We start from the raw sequence: 21688 nt of genomic DNA on the forward strand, positions 1-21688 counted from the left end.
AATAAAATAATAATATATGAATGACACATAACATATAAATATATACAATAGTGTTATATATTATAATACGATTTATTTATCTTTTAATTTTAAATTATGCATTGTAAAATGATTTATTCATATATCATCTAATTATCATAGTCATAAATGAATTAAATTATACTAAATAACTTAATTGTAGTCATTAAAAATAAAAAAATATGAATCAAATTAATTTTAAATCAATATCTTTTATTTTTGTTTTATAAATTCAAAATTCACTATTCTTATGTCCACAATTTTTTTTTCAACTAATCTTGTAAAATGTAAACTCACACATGGAAAAATTAAGTAAAACTAAATCTAACATTGCTCATATATTATTTATTTATGTTTTGATACAAGAATAAAAGAATAAAATAGAAATATTAGATAAAATAATCTGTCAACAGATTTAATATAATCATATGTAAAAAAAATGAATCATTGATTAATTAAAATTCAGAACTTTAAATATACCGTTTTTATTCAATATGGTAGATTCAATAGAATGTTAATACATGAGCAGTCTAAACCGCTTATACCATGAAAACGGAGTTGTAAAAGAGCTATACAAGCTGCTAGGTGAATCGGTGGAGTGTTGTATCCTAGATGACAAAAATTTAATAGTCGAAAGCATCACTAGTTTACGTTCTGATCCGAGTAGCATGGGGCACGTAAAATCTCGTGTGAATAAGTAAGGACCATCTTACAAGACTAAATACTCTTGGATGATCGACAGTGAAGTAGTACCGTGAGGTTTCATTTGGTAACAAAGACACAAAAGAGTAGAAAGAGACACAAAGACATAGCAATACATAAATATAAACATACATAATTTTTTTGATTGTATTTGATAACAATATACACAACAATGCATTAAATTTCTATGAATTCCGCTAGGGAGATAATGGAGAATCTTTACAATGTATACAATGGATTGACAATTTGACCCAATGACGGTTAAAAAAAAAACACTCAAATTACCCAAACTAAAAATCTTATTAGTTATTCTAAAATTTTAACCATCGTCTATACCCTAATTTACCAACTCAACATCTTCCTCAAAATCTTTGTCGCCGCCCATTCATCAACCATTTCCCTTCACCGGCGTCATTCTCCCGCTCAGCGGACATCATTGTCGCCTCCTGGGTTCATCAAGCCGTCGCCGCTTCACCAACCACCCCATTCACCGGCGCCACTCTCTCCCTCGCTGGAAATAATCATTTGGCTACCTAGTGAAATAACCATCCAATATTTCTTAATTGTATATACCTAAACCAAATCGAACAAAATAATCATCCACTTAAGAATAAAAAAATCATCCGCATATCTAGTCAATTAAACATCCAACATATTTTAATTATATAACTGAACCCAATCTAATCAAAAGAACCATCCACATAAGAATTAAAATAATCATCCATATACCTACTAAAATGACCATCCTAAACAGGCCATTGAATTAACATTAATCTGTCTGAAGGTGGCATGTGGAAGTCTAGCCTTACCAGCTTTTTGAAACTCCATTTTTATTTTCACCCTTCAATCCTTCATCAGTTTAATCCAAAGAGAAGAAAGAGAAAACTTTGCATTGGAGTACATCACAAAATGCTAGCACTCTGCTGTTAGCATGCTAACAAATCCAATAGCTAAATGGGACACAAGAGGCACACAAATGGTGTTGATGCAACCTTTTTCTCCTATTGTGATAGTTGCTGATGAGAATGAACGAATTAGAATATGGAACCATGAAGAGGCAACATCAACGTAACCATGGATTATCATCATCAACATGAATACCAACACCTCAAGAACGATTAAAAAGAAGAAGCCCGATATCCCTTTGATGGTGATGCTTACTCCAAGCAGGATCAGGGGTGCAGTAGCCACAAGGAAGTACAGAAGGGGGTGAGGAGGTATCCGACTCTCTTACGGAAAAATATGGTGCAGTTTCGTTCGGTAGGACCCCGCAGCGGCGTCAGGTGGTGAATGAGGCGTTGTCAGCATGATCTCTGAGACCTGGGGACAACAGCGAGTTTTGGGGGTGGAACGGAAGTTGAGAGATTATGGTAAAATTAGAAGTAACCATGTATTTAAATGCTAATCCTAACTTTTCAAATTTTAAAATTTGAAATTAAATAATTAATTTTGATATTTAATTTTTAATTTGTTTCTTTTTAAATTCATTGTACACATTGTATACTAATATCTTGGGCTGATTTTTTTTATATGATTTAGCATTGTGAGTTATGCCTGGTTATGATGATTAGGGGTGAATTACACTGTTATGACGGTGTTAGTTTTAGGAATCTGGTGGGGAAGAAATCGGACCGTCCGATTTCATGCAGAGAGAGAAAGGACACAAATCGGACGGTCTGATTTGTGTGAGGCAGATATTTGATTTGCATGAAATCGGACCCACCGATTTCTGGGAGCAAATTTTTTTTAATCCGGGAGTGTTCCAATCGGACCCAGCGATTTGTGATGCGCAAAAAATTTAAAATGATAGGACGCGGTCGGTCCGTCCGATTTGATTGTAAGTGCATACATAAACCCAAAAAAATCATAGAAACCCCATTTCTTCATCGTGTGTCTCAGCTCATGTTCTTCCTCTTCTCTCATTCTTCTCCTTCATTCTTGCAGAATAAATTTTAGTAAGATTGAGAGTAGTTAAGTACGTATAGTGTTATGGATGATAGAGTTGTGTTGAAAATTTATTGTTACAGGCAGATTTTATTACAAACATATGAGGGAGTTCAATTTGTGTGTGAAAATCTATTATATATTGTTGTTCCATTCATATTGTCATTTGAGGAATTGAAAGGTGTGATTTGTGAGAAGATAGATGCTCAAATATCTAGGAGAGTATCATGTATTTTGTACAGGTATTCTTTATCTGTGTTTGGTGGGTTCGTTCAATTTCAGACCAAATACATGACGGATGAAGCGAGTATGCATGAAATGTTTTCAATGTATATGAAAAATTGCCACCGAATGTCGTGCATCGAGTTGTATATTGAGTTCGAGCAATCTAAAGCGAACCTTAATATTGAATTGGAAGATTATAATAGTGAAAACGATGAGGAATTTGAAAGTAACTATGAGATCGTTGGTCCAGGTGAAGACGAAGATGAAGCTGACGACGCCAGAAACGCGGATGTGGCAGAAGTTGCAAATGCACTAGCAAACCCGCATCCGTTTCAGGAGCCTTCTTTCATGTGGTCGTTGGATTTGGAGGCTATGCATGCACCAGAGTTTTTCCAATATATGAATGCAGGTACGTAAAGAAAGATAGCTTTGTGATACTCTGAAGTAAGAGATCAATAAGGTCAGATGAGTAATATATGTGATATGTGGATAGTAATCTATGACCATAGCATTTGATTACTTTATTAGGTAGTAGTTCTTTATTATGAATTATATTTAGTTGTTCTTTACGTAGATAGGATAACAAAAAAAAGACTTTTATGATCATACATGGTAAAGTGTGTTTATCAATTGTGAGTTGTAATAAATAATTTATTACTGATTACATAATAAAGGATTTATTACTTATGATGTATGCAGCGGTTCCTGTTGTGGCGGATGGTGAGTTCACGGTGGGGATGGAATTCAGTTTAAGGGAGGCAGTAATCAAGGCAATGAAAGATTATACCATCCGTAGAGGCGTAGATTATCGGGTATATGAGTCGGAACCGACGACATTCTATGCTAAATGTACACAATATGACGGTGGTTGTGATTGGCTGATTAGGGTTACCAAAATGCAAAAGAAGTACTCTTGGGAGATAAGGAGGTACAATGGTAGTCACACTTGTACCAGGTCTACTATTTCTCAAGACCATTCGAAGCTGGATTCCAAGACAGTTGCAGAAGCAATTAAGCCGTTGGTAGAAGTTGACCTGTCTATAAAGGTGAAACCAGTCATTGCTGAAGTCCAGTCAAAGTTTAACTACACCATCAGTTATCGCAAGGCTTGGTTAGCAAAGCAGAAGGCGGTGGAATCAATTTTCGGAGGTTGGAAAGCATCGTATAAAGCTTTGCCCATATGGTTTGAGGTCATGTGTCACAAGGAGTCATCAGCAGTGATTCACTTTGAAACAATGCATGCATACCAGGGGGATGATTTGGTTCCTGATATACGTGTAGTACATAGAGTCTTCTGGAGTTATTACCCTTGTATAAGAGCCTTTAGACACTGCAAGCCAGTAGTGCAGGTGGATGGGACTCATTTGTATAGAAAATACAAGGGTTGTTTATTGGTAGCAGTCTCATAAGATGGTAATAACAACATCGTGCCTATTACATTTGCCATAGTGGAGGGAGAGACTTCTGATGCTTGGTACTTTTTTCTAAGTAACTTGCGTCAACATGTGGTGACACGTGATGGTGTGGGACTTATCTTTGATCGACACGATTCTATTAGGTCAGCTATTGATCGGAGTAATGGGACTTGGTCTCCTCCTAGAACTTTCCATATGTTTTGTATCCGGCATATTGAGTCGAACTTCTTGAGGAAGTTCAAGGCACCTTACTTGCAGAAGCTTATCGTCAACATTGGTAAGTTTGAATACAATGAACTTTGAATTTATTGTAAGTACGATTGAATAGAATGGTGTTCATAGTTGATTGTTTCTTTTTCATAGGATATTCGAGGACGATTAGGGAGTACCAGATGCGCTATAAATGATTAAAAGAACGGGGTGAGGCTTACACCAACTGGCTTGATCGGATCCCCCGTGAGCAGTATGCTTTGGCATTTGATGGTGGATACCGATGGGATCATATGACTACCAATCTTGTGGAGTGCATCAACTCCGTCTTAAAGGGTGCACGCAATCTTCCGGTCATTGCGCTTGTTAAGGCTACATTTTACATAATGAATGAGTTGTTCACTAGGAAAAGAGCCGAGGCTGAGGCTCGAATTAATGCTGGACTTGTGTTCTCTGAGATTGTGACCTCCAAGCTGCATGCAATCAACGAGCATCGGAAAACATACCGGTTAGCTGTTTTGATAGAGAAAATGAAGTCTTTGAAGTACATGAGATGCCTAGTGGGGTTGAGTATGCAGTTAACCTATGCCAACATCGGTGCGACTGTGGTGAATTCCAGGTTGACTGAATTCCGTGTCGACATGTGCTTGCTTGTTGTGCAAATTACAAATAGTAATAACAACCTAATTACCACAATTAATCCATACAACTTAATTAACATAGTCCATTACAAAAGAAATGCAACAACTTAGTTAACACAAACAATCCATGCAACTTAAATAACAACATCAAACACTTTATTTCCTCGTTGCCTACTTCATATCTTTGTATAACTTTTTCCACTTCTTTGCAATCCTGTTAAAAGCGGATGGTGTATACCGATTCACACTCCGACATGGAGGATCAGCTTTAAAGTTATAACCTTTACCTTTTTCACTTATGGTCGTACCTGTCGAAACACAACATATGTAGGATGCAAGTAATCATATGGCACTTCGTTATGTAAAACAAATAGAAGTTCAGCATGAATCTACCAATAGAAATTCATTATCAACAGTTTATTTTACCTGCACTAGGCGTTGGATCATCGTCGCAGTCTTCATCAACAGCATCGTCGTCGTCATCATCCTCATCCTCATCTTCATCCTCATCCTCATGCTCATCCTCATCCTCTGGATGGTCTACTAGGTAGTCATCAGTCTCATCATCAACTGTCCTATTACTCTCTTGAATTAGACTCATCGAAATACGTCTAGGATTTTCACTCTGTATAATTCCTCCCGCTGCTTCAGCACTTTTGCTCGAGTCAACAAATATTCTGGCTCCAGAATTATCAGAGGAAGTGCGAACCCGAGGTCTCGAATCCAATGACCTCCTAACTTGTGTAATACCACTCGGATGTGCTTGATGATCGGTGGGAATGTCAACATAATTACCTGAATGTGACTGACCCGGCTCCGGAGCCATGAAACCAAGCAGTTGACTGAATGAAGGTTGTTCCCCTGACTCAAACTGTAGACCACCCCAATACTGTTGATGTACCGGGACTGACGCTGAAAAATAATCAGGCGGATGCGTGTCAAGAACATATGGTGCAAAATACTCAACCCCCTGTTGTGGTGGTGGGCGGTGGCGGTAGCGGTGGCAGTGGTGGTAGAGGACCTTTTGGATTCTCTTGAAATAAAAGGTTCGACAATTGCAAGTGGGCACCGAATGCTTCTCGGTACCAATGTATATAAATTTCCAATGGATAATGTAAAGGCACCAAGTCATCAACAAGAATGTGACTATATCGATTGATCCACTGCATCACCAAAAAAGAGTGGGTATCGACCCAATCTTGATTCTTAGGCCCAGTTAGAACCTCGCCGTGTGATGCACCTAGATCCCGCTCTTGATTAGGAACACCCTATCTCAAGCCAAATTGCCTTCTGACTCTGTCAGATGCATGCCACTCGATGCATTTAAAGGATATAAGTGGCACCGTGGCACTCCAAATAACCAAATTATGACGGATGTCTAAAGGAATCACGTCTGGGTTAATGTCTCCAATGCCATAACCCTGCCAAACAAACTGGACACATCGAAACAGTTAGATGATTACAGAACAATTAATTCACTGACCAAGCTAAATTCGGTACTAGTATTTTACAACATACATGTCCTTCTTGTAGATCATCCAACAACCTCCTGTAGTGCGCAAGCGAATTATATTGGTAGGCATAGTTTTCACGATCTCAGTTACGTCACCTGCTGTCAGACAATCCATTAGTTAACTTATTTTGTGGAAAACAAAATACAATTTCTAGAATTTCTTTCAATGATCAAAATCACCTGTTTGCAATCGGAAACACTCGGGGATTACCGGGAATCGGTGCTAGAAATGGTAGCCGGATCCAAGCCCAAGTAAGCAACAGTGTCAGCGGACCATCCATCTCCTTGCAGTCGACACGAGTTGCCCTACACAATGATCTATACAAGTGTGACAGGCATGCCAAACCCCAACTAAACTGTATGATCCCACCGAAGTTACGGAGCAAAGGTAGAAATTTTCAATGCACCACTGCACCCGACTTATCTCCAAACAGAATTGTCCCGAATAACAATATTATGTGACACTTTACATACATCTGAATGTGAACATCATCATTCAACACTATACGATCTTTCAAACCCCTAAACCACGTTAATTTTATAAAGCTTCCTTTATAGTCCGTCTTCCTCGGTGCAACCCCAAACTGGTGCAAGCACTCGGCCTCCAATGCCTCAAAACTACTCATGGTCGGTCCTGTAACCGGAAGACCATTTGTCGGCAGACCGAGAATTATCGCCACATCCTCCAAGGTCACGGCACACTCACCAACCGAAAAATGAAATGTGTGAGTCTCAGGCCGCCATCTCTCAATCAGAGCATTAATCATTGCTGACTGACATTGGATAACTCCAATTTGAGAAACATAATAAAATCCAGTCTCGCGTAACTGTGACTCAACAATTTGGTTGTATGAATCCAGCGGCTTTAAGTGATCACATATCAACATCCGTAAACCCTACAATATCACATTTCCGTTATAAGTACCAGTATAATATAACTATATTAACAAAAACACACATTACACATAAATATATAATAACTTAATAAAATAACACACATATATGATTCTATTCATGAACACACCAAATAAAATAACACACATTACACATAAATATATAATAACTTTTTTTATGTGCATATAGCATTTGTGTTAAAAATAAGATTTTCAAAAAATAAAAACTTAAAACATTTTATTAAAGTTAAAAAATCTTCTAAACAAATTATTTTCTATGGCATAAAAATTTATTCAAAGATAAAATAAAATATTTTAGTATTACATTATAAAAGGATTAGTTTTCACCGAAACAAATTCTTAGCCACTTTATATAAAATCTTGATAAAAGGACAAATAGGTCCTTGACCTTTTGCTCTGCCGATATTTTTGTTCTTGACCATTGAAAAATACTTTTAAATCCCTGACCTTCACAAAATTTGGACGGATCAGTCCCTGACATTTGGACGGATCAGTCCCTAAAGAAGACATTTAGACGGAAGGACTGATCCGTCTAAGTTTTGTGAAGGTCAGGGACTTAAAAGTATTTTTCAATGGTCAGGAACAAAAATATTCACGGAACAAAATGTTAGAGATCTATTTGTCATTTTTCTAAAATCTTTTTAGATCTTTCTATGATAGATGCTAATTACTAATTTACCTCTTATCTAATCTATAATTCAAGTCCTTTCTTTCCAAGTTCTTTTGTCGACAAGCACCAACGGCTAGAATTAGCATCGTCATGGTATAATATAAAATGCTAATTTCAAAAGTTTGAATCTCAAAATCTCAACGCTCTCTTTCCTCTCAAAAACTCATTTTCGAGCAACTATGGCGGAAACGGCTATTGAGAAGGTGGATCCAGAGACGGAGTTTCTGGCGTCGAAGAGGCAAACCGGTAACGAGTGGGAAACCTTCAAGGAGAACGTCAGGCCTCTCAAAAGAGGCCGCAACGTTAACCTCTTGAACCACGCTCTCAAGTCCTACACCGATAACAACCTCAAGAATTCCCTCTACGAACACCGAAGGTCTCTCTCTCTCTCTCTCTCTCTCTCACTCTCTTTTTTCACCGCATGTTTTTGTTCTCAGTTTCTTTTTGCTTTTCTCTCTCTCTCAGGAAACTGATTGAAGCGATTGACGAGTACAAAGGCGAAGATCCTCTTCTGCCGTGGCTGCAGTAAGTATCACGATTTCACGCATATACCGATTTATTTATTTATTTTTATATTTTACACGAGATAAATTGGATTGCACATGCATAATTTGTGATATGATGATAGAAAGCAATAGCTCAACTTGATTTTATTTACCGGCTTGCACAGACATAAATTGTGATGCGATGATAGAAAGGAACAGCTCAACTATTGGATAGCGATTCTGTTGTTGTAGATGTATCTATTAGGTTAAAGATACTAATTATCGATGGGTTAAGTGTTAATTTTGAAAGAGAGGAAGATTGTATGTTGTTAGATGTGAAATTTTGTTGCGCTTTCATTTCTCGATATTATTTTTGTTTTTTTTTTAGTGAAAACAAGATGATGAAAATGAAAACAAAAAAATGAAAATGCAAACCAAACATCAGGGGTGCTTCGTTAACTAACCCTTGATTTATTTTTATTTGGAACTGAAGGTGTATCAAGTGGGTTCAGGAGGCGTTTCCTCCCTGCGGCGATGGTTCTGGGCTTGTGGTGATCTACGAGAAGTGCGTGCAGGCCTTCTGGGATTCAGATCGCTATAAGGATGATTTGCGCTACCTCAAAGTGTGGCTTGAATACGTGGGTTTCATTCTATGAGCATTCTCTTTGTTTGAATAGAGTTGCTGCAGTTTGTTAGTTTTGAGAACTTGTTTTTGAACATTGAGCAATTGATGATCTTGCAGGCAGATAATTGCTTAGATGCAGAAGTTATATATGCTTTTCTGGAAGCAAATGGAATTGGAAAAACTCATTCTGATTTCTACATTTCCTATGGGTTGCACTTGGAATCTAAGAACAAGATTAAAACTGCTAATCGGATATTGGAACTTGGCATATCTAGGTAGTGAGCCTCATCTTATGAAACTAATTGTTCACTGTTTCATATTCATGCCGGTTGAATGGTTCACTACCATACTACCATCCTAAAAATCATTCATGATTATTTGATTAAATAGTTGCTGCTATAAGTAATTTGTAACATGTGGGTTGAATTTTTGTGAGAGGATTATTTTATATTGGTTTGATTGTGCATAGTGTCTGTCCTTATGATTTAATATTACACGTACAAAATTTGAAAGGTGGAAAGTGAGATTGTGTCTGCATTCTTGAGAGGAAAAGAACGCCATTTGTTAGATTTGGACCTTGATGCCGTACTTGGATTCATTGATGATTTCTGCATATGGTAAAGTTGCAAATATCATTTCTCATTAAATTGCCTGTTCTGAAGGAATGCTCAACCTGTTGAGAAATTGAAGGCTGCTTATAGAAAATTTGTTGCACGTTCAATGGCAAGGTCAAAAGCGACAGATGTATGTGATGTTCCCTATTTTACTTATCTATATTCTAGGATCTATATGCAATTGTTTAACCCTAAGTTGCTTCCACTACGTAGGATTCAATGGAGAAACCACCAGCACCAGTGCGTAGCTTTGGAACTGTCCTTGCCAAGGGACAAAACCGTGAGTCCATTTTCTGTATATTACCTTCTGTCTCAAATTTTGGATGGCAGGTAATTTAACTAGCCATGGAAATTTTCTTTGTATCTTGCAGGTACACACCTAGCCCCTTTCAAGTCCGATCCATCTGATAGTAATAATAGCAGGTAATTGTACTCTTTTTTGAACTGGGCGATGATTTTGCGGGAAATGTGTGCTATCTGCACTCTGTAGATGATTTTGTATTGCAAAGCGCTTGTAATTTCCTAAATGATTCTACATGTTTTCCTTTTATGCAGGAGTGGAGCAGCTCCACTTTCTGTTTATAAAGATTCAGTAGGATGTGATGATTCCATCCCTCATCAGACCGACATATCAAACTCTTGGCACACACTTGGGCCTCGAGCTGAAAGAAACAAGGAAAACAATGCAATCCCTGGCAAATGGAAATCTTACAAGGTGCAAATTTCCCACACAAACGTTGCCTGTCTTTTTTTCTATGGTTGATCATATTATTATATTCTTCTTACATTATTGCACTATGATTTCAGATTCCACAGCGACCTGGAACTAGAACTGGAATAGCTACTGCAAGTGCCTGTATACCAGTGTTTGTTGATGAAGAATGTCAAGAGTAAGTGGAATCACTAGTTTTGCTGTTAGGTTTTCATAGCGATGCTTCCATACTCAATCTTGTTCTTTCCAAATCAGCTCAGCCAAAGGGGGTGGAAATTTTCCACATCCTAATAATTTTCATCATCCTTAATTCTTTCTTTTCCTCACATTTTTGGGTACACAAAAAATACCTTTGGAATCGTGATATCAGCGTCTAGCCAATAGCATGAAAGAACAAAATGAGTATGCTTTAAAAAGAGCAAAGATTTTTAGTTATAGTAAGTACTAGCAAATAGCATGAAAAAATTTCAGCATTCTTATCATTTTTCATCATTCATTTCCTCATATTACAACGGTCCTTGGCATTCTCAACTGCAAATAGCATGAAAGAAGAATATGTTTAAAAATAGAGTGAGAGCAAAGCTTAGCTAAAACATTATTTACTTTTAATGAATACTAGCAAATAGGATGAACGAACAAGTCAATTTAAAGCAAGAGCAAAGCATAGCTTAAAACATGTCTATTTTCAATGAGTACTAGCATGATAGTTTATATGCCTCTGTTCATCCTTGATATGCCAGTTAATTATTGTTTCCATTAGAAAGCATTGTATACAGCAGTTATTGATCCACCGATTTGCATGACTTGCACAGATCACAAAACGTGAAAGAAAAGAGTAAGAAGTCCTCACGTTTGCTGCAGCTTAGGTGGGAGAACGAAAAGGATTTGAAAAGGTAATCCCAACCTTGGAATTTGTGCACTATGATCATATACCGATGTGTTTTCCAGATTTGACGCTTGTGTATTGTTTCTTCTCCCCAGGGAAACAGAGCAAATAAGGAAGAATCCATTACGCAAATTCCCACAAAGCAGTCTCCCCAGATAATTGAAATCGTTGAATCATGCTTGATGAAGCACTTTGCCATCCTTGTCTTAAACGAATTTTAGTAGCTTTCACCTAGAAAGCTTGATCCACGTTTCCTTTTTAAGTTTGTAATGGAATTTATTGTTTGGTTGGTTGGTTGAATTGAGAATATGCCCAAGTTTGTAATACAAGACAGACATATTTGGTTGCTTTGATTCCATTTCATTATTTGGAAATAAGTTGTAAAATTTATGAATGTATTGTACTAGTTTTTAATATCATTCCTCTAATTGCACTTCTTAAGAATTACAACTACTATAAGATTATTTAAAGGACTGTCTTATATATACCACTGACTTTTGACACCTAGAATTTACGGCATGTATCTAATTCAGTAATTCTCTTTTAGTAGACACCAATGGTAAACTAAAAATAAATAATAAAAATCTTAACCTAAGGCTAAGATAACTTCAATTCCATAGATCATGAAAACTCATTTATTCAGTTTGAGTTACTTTCTGATGGGAAACTGCATAAACTCAACATTCTTATGAAAAATTCATCAAAAAAAAAAAAAAAAACTTAAGAAAATCCTTTTTTTTTTGTTTGGAGGTGGCGTGGTTGTTAAAGGTTACAAAAATAGAGCGATTTTTCTAATCTATTTAATAAGAATTTAGCTAACTTTTATCTTATAAAAGTACATATTAAGAATATTATAATACTAAACCCTAAGTTTTTAATATATCCAATGAATTGAAAATTCATAAAAAATATTTTTTAATAACTTTTAATCACACATTTTCTTTTATAATATTTTAAAATAATAAAAGATAAATAGACACCTCGTAATAATATTTTACAAGAACATATAAATTTACAATTGGACTTGTAATAAAATTCAGTAATTATTCCACCAATGACTATTAAAACCAATTTAAATAAATACAAAAAACACATTTAAGTCTCTTTGCTAATGAGTTAAAACTCAAATGAGATAGTCTCCCCATATTTATATAAGAGGTCGCGGGTTCGAGTTTTTATATCTTCGATAAAACAATAATAATAATAAAATAAAATAAGTTTTTTTGAAAATTAATGTATTTAAATTTAAAACAAAACATAACTAAAATAAAATTAATAAATTATAAATTCTAAATGATAACCATAAATAATAAATAATAAATTTTAAATTTTAAATCCTAAACTCATATAATTAATTTTAGGATTAAGAGATTTTAGGAATAAAATCAAATTTAATTTAAATTAGATATTAATTTCCTAAACAAGTGGAAAGTGAATATATAAAAAATTAATATAGTTAACATTTTAGATTTAAAACCTGATAAAATACTTATGAGTGATTGATTATATAGCATTTTTCCATAAATTTATAACAAAAAATACATGCATATCATATTTTTAAAAAATCATAAAACACTGAAAGAGAAACTAATTATGGCATCGTTATCTATACATAATTGATAATTATTAGCTACTAGCATGTCATTTTAACTATTATTATTCGTATAGGAAAAATATACATTCTTTATATATTTTTTAAAAATAAAAATTTATTTTTTATAAATAACTTTTGATATCAAAAAATAAAAGATCAGAAAACTTGTTAAAGATTAACCCTTCGCTTGTTTCGTTCTTAATTTTTCCATAATAATCCAATCTCACAAGAACTGGAAGCAGCAACACCTCCTTCCTCCTTCACCTTTCTCTCAGATCCGTCCTCTTCAGCCTTCACCCATTTCACCAATTACCTCTATTTCTCACCAAATAAACCTCCCTCTTCTTTCTTATATTTAGGGTTCCCAAAACCCTATCAATAATACACAAAACCCTATCAATAATAACACGGCAAGAAGAAGAGGAGGCAGCATCACATCATGGCGGAGCACCTTGCATCGATATTCGGAACAGAGAAGGACCGCGTCAACTGTCCATTCTATTTCAAGATCGGAGCGTGCCGCCACGGCGACCGCTGCTCCCGCCTCCACAACCGCCCTACGATCTCCCCAACTCTCCTCCTCTCCAACATGTACCAGCGCCCTGACATGATTACCCCCGGCGTCGACCCTAACGGCCAGCCTCTCGACCCTCGCAAGATCCAGCAGCACTTCGAAGACTTCTACGAGGATATCTTCGAGGAGCTCTCGAAGTTCGGCCACATCGAGTGCCTCAACGTCTGCGATAATCTTGCTGACCACATGATCGGAAACGTCTACGTCCAGTTCCGCGAGGAGGATGAAGCCGCCGCCGCACTCGCCGCCCTGCACGGCAGGTTCTATTCTGGTCGCCCTATAATTGCTGATTTCTCACCTGTTACTGACTTTCGTGAGGCCACGTGTCGCCAGTTTGAGGAGAACAGCTGTAACCGTGGCGGTTACTGCAATTTCATGCATGTTAAGTTGATTGGTAGGGAGCTTAGGAGGAAGCTTTTTGGCCGGTACCGCGGCGGAGGAAGGTATCATATTAGCCGCAGCCGAAGCAGGAGCCGGAGCCGGAGCGCGAGCCCGCGGCATAGGAGGGAGAGGGATTACGATAGGCGTGACAGGGAGAAGGATTATAGGAAAGGGAGCAGGGACAGGCATGATAGGGATAGGGACAGGGGAAGGGAGAGAGATGGCAGCGGCGGCAGGAGGAGGCATGGGAGTCCTGGGAAGAAGAGTAGGAGCGGCAGCCCCCCGGCGAGGGAAGGGAGCGAGGAGAGGCGGGCGAGGATCGAGCAGTGGAACAGAGAGAGGGAGGAGAAGCAGTGAACCTGAAGTAATTGTTGGTATTATTTTTGAAGTGGTTGTGAATCTTGATGAACCTAACATTGTGTTTTTTAATTTTAAGTTGCTTTGTGACTTGAGGTAATCATTTTTACTGGGTTTTATTTCAAATTTAGTATGAAGTTTCAACTTCTATGAAGTCTGTGTATGTTATAGTAGGGTGGAAGTTATGATAGAACTTCTTATTTTTACTTAGTTTCTGGAGTGTATTTTGTCTTTTACTATGTTGTTGAACATCCGTATGGTATTGTTCGAACTTTTGGATAGTAATAAATTAAGCGTTAACTAATGATAACATGCTAGCTCGTGGTTAGTTCAGCCTAATGTTAGGTGGCTTTACCTTTAGGTGATTTTTTTAGAGGATCAATTGGTTTGCACACTGAATAGCTTTGCTTTATGTCCTGTTGCAGTAAAATTTCAATATTGTGTGTGTGTGTGTTGTTGTTGAATCTTGATGATGCAGTTTTGCTTTTAACTTTTCAATGTGTTGAATTTGATGCTAAGCCTGTCGATGCCAAACATGCTAGTATGTGATGGTTGACCTGAATTTTATTTTTTGTGTTTTTTTTTTTGGGGGGTGGGGGGTGTCGGGTTGTCGAGGCTCGAGTTTGTGAGAGGAGACTTGATTTGAGTGTTTGCCTAAGTTGGAACCTTAAAACAAAATTTATGAGGTTAGAATATGTATCTTGTTAATAATAAGTAGGTAAAAAACCTTGGACAAAAGGTCTCTCCTTTGGGGTTGGTGATGTAGACTGTGTAGTACTACTCCCTTTCATTTATATTGTCTGCCTTCTGGATGATTCAATTCCTGGTTTCATAGTGGTTGACAGTGATCTGTTGCAACTGCTTATAGCATCTTATAGCACATGCGTACAATAGGCGATCGCAAATGACACGTGGTTTGGCTGTGGCAAGATAGCAACTTTCATTCTGCATTGACAGATAAATGAAGCACCTATTCATTGAGACTATTTTGGAGGAGTATCTGTTCTGATCTCACACCCTATTTCTCATGCTCTGTCATGCCTGTTTGGATCGGTGAAGTGCTTGATGCTACTACGTCTGTTGTCGAAAGTTGAACTATTGGGCAGTCTGTGATACTGCAGCCCTCTTTTCTAAATCTCTATTCTTTGCTTCTGGGTGTGGGCTATATTGCTTTCCCAATAAGCAATACTTCAGTTGGTTTTTCTTCTGCATCCCATTTTTCTGCTGCACTTGTCCACTAAATGATTGATTGATGTCTATTTGTCACTAGGTTGGATTTTTGTCCTGTCAGATATACTCTTCATTCTCTCCTTTTCATTCACAGGAGTTAGAGGCTCACATCATACACATTTTCCTGTGTCACTGATCTTCTTTTCTTCCTTTTCTGCTGTCTCTATTCTAATTTCGCCAGTTTTTGTTTCCTTTTCCTTTTAACACCCTAAAAATACTTTGAAATTTCAGGACCTTTGTTGTTTTTGTTGTGGAAGTCTTTAAGATGACTATCTAGTTTAATTTTTAAACCGTATTGAGCATTTCATAGTAATGTGATATGCTCCATGTTTATTGAAAAAGCTGCACTTCTCGTATATGCCATCGCTTTAGTCCTGCAAGCCGCCAACTGCTGCAAGTGTGCTATTCACTGTTAAACTATTGGCAGGTGTCTATTTTTATGTAATAGGAACGTTTCTGTGTTTAAACTGCTGGCAGCTGGCAGAAAAACCCTCATCAGTTTCTTCCTGCTTGTATATATTTGCTGTTCCCTTTTTGTTCAGCTGTACAATATCAAGAACTTCACATGCGTGCCTTTTCTCATGTAGGATAGGTGCTTAGGGGGATTGGTTGTGCAGCTGGTGTTCTTGGGATGTAGGATTTGCAGTTCAAAAGATTAACCAGATTGGGGTTGAATTGCCTCCTGTAAGATGCATGTTTCCCTTTTCAGTTGTTATTTTTATTTTTGAACACTGGTGATTAATTATAAGATTGAATCCTTTTCTTCCCATGTTAATTCTAGCAGGTCCACCTGTGAATTATAACATGCTTTCTTTGTTGTCTTTACAGCACTATAGGTGTATAAAGGCATGTTTTGAGGGAAGTGTTGTTGATGATTCCAAGTGTAATACTACAAATATGGGACAACTAAGATGGGCTATTTATGATCTGTTGGGATTTCTTATTTCTGCCGCTTAGGCTATAGTGGTGTTTGAGCTCTCCTAATTCCTAGGCTGACCAGATACAGCTTAGTCTTTGCCATCAATTTGGCTACTCTGATTGCTTTAGGTTAAGCATTGCAACCTAGTTTTCATGGGCTTCTTGAGCGAAGGTATCACATAAGAAAAAATTGTTGTTCACTCGTCAACAAGGATGGCCACTAATAGCCTATGATGTAGCAGTAGGTACCTGCAACCAAAATCCAAAAAAATGCCAGGTAGTTGTATACTTGGCGTACCATATTCCTAGTTTTCGTTAGGCTTCCTCTGATGATAGCTTAAATTTCTGCTCTAGGGTGTAGATTGATACTTAGGAATTGGCTGGATGTTTGTTATTTTATGGGTAATAGCATTGCTTGCATAAGTGTGCACTATCCATGGGGAAGAAGTTTGAGATCAGCTTTATTCAAAGTAGGAGTCCCTTCTTAGCATAAGTGACAGAATTTTTCAGGCAATTCTCTTCTAGACTATTTACAAACTCTTGAGTGAATTTTGGTATCCTCAAACAGGACTAAATAGGCATAGGCTTATTGTGGATAGTGATTAGTGAAGTTCATCCAGCAGGTCTAAATACTCTATACGAGATTGCACAAAGTTTGGAGATCCCTGTAAAAATTCTCCGTGGATTACGGCAAGAGCAGGCATCATGGGCATTTCTTGGAAAAGGAACTCTTAAACATTTGAAGAACGGATTTATACTTATTCACCATGTGTAGTGCATTATTGATACATGGAATAACTGTTGTGCATTTTTGCATGTTCTTAATGAGAACCTTTTTAAAGGATCTGAGTATGCAAGTGTACACTTCACATTTACATCTGATTCTGCCTGTTGGGGCATACATTATTAATGCTACAGTTTGGTTAAACGGTTAAAGGTTAGTTGCCTAGTTTTAATGTGGTTTCTAATGTTACAGACTTAGGGATCTATGTGGTCGTTTTTAATTGAAAGACCATTGGGAATGGCTTCAGTTTCTTGGCTTGTAGTCAGTTGTAATATAAGCAAAATATAAAATATGATTGGAAGACTCTTGTATTGTTTGGAATTGTTTCATGAGTTTTTGATATCCATCAAGCGAGTGTTAATAAGTTTTACATGAAAAATTTAGACCAAAGCCAGAGTCATCCACCTTTTGTCCAAGGAGTTAAAGTTCCTTAACCCAATGGATGTTATGAGATATGTGTTATGGTCTAGTTGTGGTTAATTGCAGCACTCACTGGGATGATTGGATGAACCATACGCCAGTATGTTATGTGTTTTCTTTGGTGGGTCAACAGGTCTGGGATGCCTCAAGCCATGCATAGCTGAGAAAAAATCTTTAGGCTTCAGCTGCTTTTATTGATGAAGAGCCGTTGGGTCTATACTCTATATTATGAATAATTAGGTTGAGCAGAGTGATTTTTGTATTTAAATTCACTTGCTTTTGATATGTTACTTAGGTTGTTTAAACATAACTTGACATTACAACTGCTTTTTGTTAAACTAATTACATTAGTTGTAGTTTTAAAATGCTTTGTTTTTTTCAAATAGTTAGATTATTTAAATTTTAAATTTTTTTAGAAGATATTTATTTTTCCTATGATAAGAATTCATTTAATCTAACTAGTACGTTATGTAATGTCCTATAGTAAATCTAACACGTACATATTACTTCATCATTGACGTAACCTATTCAGACTATTTTAAAATTATAGGTCTTATATTGGTCACATAATACAAATCTTGAGCTGCGGAAAAGAGGAGAGGACAAGAGAATTTAATAAAATTAATTTTATAATTGTATCTTAACATAAATAATTTCCTTTTCTATTCTATAGCTAAAGTATTGTCGATTTTTTTTACCCAAAAAATAGTTTGAGGATCATTTTTATAATTTTATACTTTAAAAAATGGGACTCTATGAAGTGGAGATATTCAGATGTCAATGTGAACACTCATCAGCGGCTAACCGTGTTTGAAAAAGGAAAAGAATATGAAAGAGCCAAATAAATGGAGAAAGAAATGTGGTGCTGGTGCAACATTATTGAACGAGGCAACCAAAACCAAAACGTTATTAATCTAGCGTTTTCGAATGCTATAATGAGAATTAGAAGTGAAAAAGATTTATCGTAGCACAAAAGTGTCAAATTCTTTAGTTATTATATATTTATATATTATTTTTATAATTTTTAATATATATTTTATATAAATAATTAAATTAATTTAATAGTTAATTTTCAATATACAATTTTTAAAAATGAAAAAGCATATTAAACCTATTTTTATTAGTAAAATTGAAGTGAACTTAACAAATGTCAGAGTATTAAATTAGAATAATGCCAATAAACATGTAAAAAGGTCAGAATAATACAATTACAACCACGTTCTTATTAAATATCTCTAAGGCAATGAAAAGCGATGATAATAATAATAATATATCCAAAAGTGAACTGTTACCGTTCATTAATTCTGACCGCAACAATGGTCTACCAACGATGGCAATCATTGACTAAAAAAATAAAAAGTAAAGAGAAAGCTGATATCACACGTTTAATTTTTGACAAAAATATAATAAAAATTTAACAAAAATATTATTTATACACAAAAATTCAGTCACTAAAATTAGTTATTATATATTTATATATAAATATATATTATTTAATTTATTTTAATATATAATTTATACTAATAATTAATTTTGATGGATGATTTTAGTGAGGACAAATAGGTTACTATTTTTTGTCTCGCGAACATTTTTGTCTCTAACATTTGAAAAATACTTTTAAGTCTCTGACCTTCACAAAATTTGGACAGATCAGTCCCTCCATTCAAATGCCTCCGTTAGGGACTGATCCGTCCAAATGCCTTAGTCAGGAACTGATCCGTCTAAGTTTTGTAAAGGTCATGGACTTAAAAGTATTTTTAAATGGTCAGAGACAAAAATGTTCGCGAAGCAAAAGATCAGGGACCTATTTGTCCTTTTTTCAAAAATTTAATAAGTATAAAAACTCACAAGACATTGAGATTTGAGACACCAAGCAATTAATAATTATAACACTCTTCTTCTCCACTTTACCAACACTTTAATCCATCTTACATTTCTGTCTGATCTCCATGGATTCTCAAACCTTTAACTTCCTTGCTTTCATCTTCTTTCTCTTCTTCATCATTGCTGCTCTGAGAATAAGAAAGAAAAGTGATGTAATTCCAAATATACCCCCAGGACCATGGAAGCTACCTATCATAGGAAACATACCAAATCTTGTTACATCAACTCCACATAGAAAGCTAAGAGATTTGGCCAACAAATATGGACCATTGATGCACCTTCAACTTGGACAAGTCTCTACCATTGTTGTTTCCTCAGCTGAGTATGCTAAAGAGGTTATGAACACACATGACATCATCTTTGCTTCAAGGCCTCCAGTTCTAGCAGCAAAGATAATTTCTTATGATTGCACAAACATTGGTTTTGCACCATATGGAAATTACTGGAGGCAGTTAAGGAAGATTTGCACCTTGGAGCTCTTGAGCACGAAACGAGTCAATTCGTTCCGGCCAATAAGAGAAGAGGAGTTCACCAATCTTGTTAAGAGGATTATGTCATCAAAAGAAGGATCAGTTAATCTCACTGAAGAAGTGCTTTCATCCATATATGGAATCGTTTCGCAGTCTGCGTTTGGAGGCACAAAACGTGGGGACCAAGAGAAGTTCATATGCCTTGTGCAACAAGCAACAGCTGTTGCAGGTGGTTTTGATGCAGGAGATCTGTTTCCTTCTTGGGAGTGGCTTCAACTTGTGAGTGGGTTGAGGCCTAAGCTTGAGAGTTTCCAAAGACAAATTGATGAGATATTGGAAAACATTGTTAGTGATCACAAAGAGGCAAAGTTGGAAGGTAAAAAGAGCAAAAGTGATGAATCACATGAAGATCTTGTGGATGTTCTCCTTCAATTTGAAGATGGTACCAATCAAGATATTTGCTTAAGTAGAAACAATATCAAGGCTATACTCTTGGTAAGGATAATCTTGCTCTTGCTTACTCTTTAGTTTAAAGCTTCTTAATATGACCTTAGTATTTAAGATTGCTTGCTTTGCCTAACATCAAGTAATTAATCACTACTGTTTAGGATATCTTTGGTGGAGGAAGCGAGACGTCGGCCCATACTATAGATTGGGCAATGTCAGAGATGATAAGGGATCCAAGAGTGATGGAGAAAGCACAAGCTGAGGTCAGAGAGTTATTCAACAGAATAGGAAAGGTTGATGAGACTCTGATCAATGAACTCAAGTACTTGAAATCAGTTGTGAAAGAGACACTAAGGTTACACCCTCCAGCTCCTCTTTTACTTCCAAGAGAATGTGGAGAAGCCTGTGAGATCAATGGATATCACATTCCATACAAAACTAAGGTCATAGTGAATGCTTGGGCAATTGGAAGAGATCCAAACTATTGGAGTGACCCAGAGAAGTTTTATCCAGAGAGGTTCATTGATAGTTCCATAGACTACAAAGGGAATAATTTCGAGTTCATTCCGTTTGGTGCTGGAAGAAGAACATGTCCGGGCAGCACATTAGGCTTGTTAAATGTTGAGCTGGGGCTGGCATATTTGTTGTATCACTTTGATTGGAAGCTTCCAAGTGGAATTAAAGGTCAGGATCTGGATATGTCTGAGGTATTTGGAGTTACTGTTAGAAGAAAAAAAGATCTGCAATTGGTTCCCATTGTTTTTAGTCCTTTGCTTGAAACATAAACATAGGTAGATGCTATGTCTTTGATTAAGAAATGCTATGCTGTGTATGCGTTAAGATTCATGGTCATTTACTTATGAAATAAAGCTGCATGATTTTGTGATCATTGTTATTGATTACAAAAGAGTTGGAGATTTTGTAATGCAGCTAAAAATCAATTGCAATTATAAGTATTAATAGTTAACAGATTCTTTCTAGCTGAATATTAATTGATTAGTTAATTTTCATTGATTATTGTAAGAAAAAAAAAAAAAGAAGAAGATCGTCCACAC

At 36.3% G+C, this 21688-nt stretch overlaps 3 protein-coding genes across 6 annotated transcripts; all 3 read left to right on the forward strand.

Moving 5' to 3' along the window:
- Nucleotides 1-8282: 8282 nt before the first annotated feature.
- Nucleotides 8283-12038, forward strand: LOC112785017 (mitotic spindle checkpoint protein BUBR1). The gene is made up of 11 exons (XM_025828418.3): nucleotides 8283-8628; nucleotides 8718-8777; nucleotides 9231-9375; nucleotides 9480-9637; nucleotides 10025-10106; nucleotides 10190-10256; nucleotides 10348-10399; nucleotides 10532-10691; nucleotides 10784-10866; nucleotides 11501-11581; nucleotides 11670-12038. Exons 1-11 carry the CDS (start codon nucleotides 8432-8434, stop codon nucleotides 11731-11733), a joined length of 1149 nt encoding a protein of 382 aa, XP_025684203.1. The 5' UTR covers nucleotides 8283-8431; the 3' UTR covers nucleotides 11734-12038.
- A 1289-nt stretch (nucleotides 12039-13327) lies between these two features.
- On the forward strand, nucleotides 13328-17756 carry LOC112782590 (splicing factor U2af small subunit B). Of its 4 annotated transcripts, none has more exons than XM_025825054.3 (3): nucleotides 13328-14576; nucleotides 16298-16394; nucleotides 16539-17756. In XM_025825054.3, the coding sequence occupies exon 1, from the start codon at nucleotides 13608-13610 to the stop codon at nucleotides 14478-14480; it is 873 nt and encodes a 290-aa protein (XP_025680839.1). In that variant the 5' UTR covers nucleotides 13328-13607; the 3' UTR covers nucleotides 14481-14576; nucleotides 16298-16394; nucleotides 16539-17756. The 4 variants fall into 4 exon arrangements, with proteins under 4 accessions (XP_025680839.1, XP_025680840.1, XP_025680841.1 ...); XM_025825055.3 differs by having other exon boundaries at nucleotides 16303-16394; XM_025825056.3 differs by having other exon boundaries at nucleotides 13328-14497.
- A 1932-nt stretch (nucleotides 17757-19688) lies between these two features.
- LOC112782589 (cytochrome P450 71D9) lies at nucleotides 19689-21625 on the forward strand. Its single transcript, XM_025825052.3, has 2 exons — nucleotides 19689-20681; nucleotides 20795-21625. Exons 1-2 carry the CDS (start codon nucleotides 19782-19784, stop codon nucleotides 21416-21418), a joined length of 1524 nt encoding a protein of 507 aa, XP_025680837.1. The 5' UTR covers nucleotides 19689-19781; the 3' UTR covers nucleotides 21419-21625.
- Nucleotides 21626-21688: the final 63 nt, after the last annotated feature.

This window comes from Arachis hypogaea, chromosome 20 (assembly GCF_003086295.3).
Source record: "Arachis hypogaea cultivar Tifrunner chromosome 20, arahy.Tifrunner.gnm2.J5K5, whole genome shotgun sequence".
In the NCBI taxonomy this organism is placed as follows: domain Eukaryota; kingdom Viridiplantae; phylum Streptophyta; class Magnoliopsida; order Fabales; family Fabaceae; genus Arachis; species Arachis hypogaea.

Excerpts from the sequence above, each read along its gene's own strand:
- LOC112782590 (XM_025825054.3), top strand. The coding sequence starts at position 13,608 with ATGGCGGAGCACCTTGCATCGATATTCGGAACAGAGAAGGACCGCGTC.
- LOC112785017 (XM_025828418.3), top strand. The coding sequence starts at position 8,432 with ATGGCGGAAACGGCTATTGAGAAGGTGGATCCAGAGACGGAGTTTCTG. Across the intron at positions 10,107-10,189 it reads CAAGGTCAAAAGCGACAGAT|GATTCAATGGAGAAACCACC; the intron begins GTATGTGATGTT and ends TCCACTACGTAG. Across the intron at positions 10,400-10,531 it reads TCTGATAGTAATAATAGCAG|GAGTGGAGCAGCTCCACTTT; the intron begins GTAATTGTACTC and ends CCTTTTATGCAG.
- LOC112782589 (XM_025825052.3), top strand. The coding sequence starts at position 19,782 with ATGGATTCTCAAACCTTTAACTTCCTTGCTTTCATCTTCTTTCTCTTC. Across the intron at positions 20,682-20,794 it reads ATATCAAGGCTATACTCTTG|GATATCTTTGGTGGAGGAAG; the intron begins GTAAGGATAATC and ends ACTACTGTTTAG.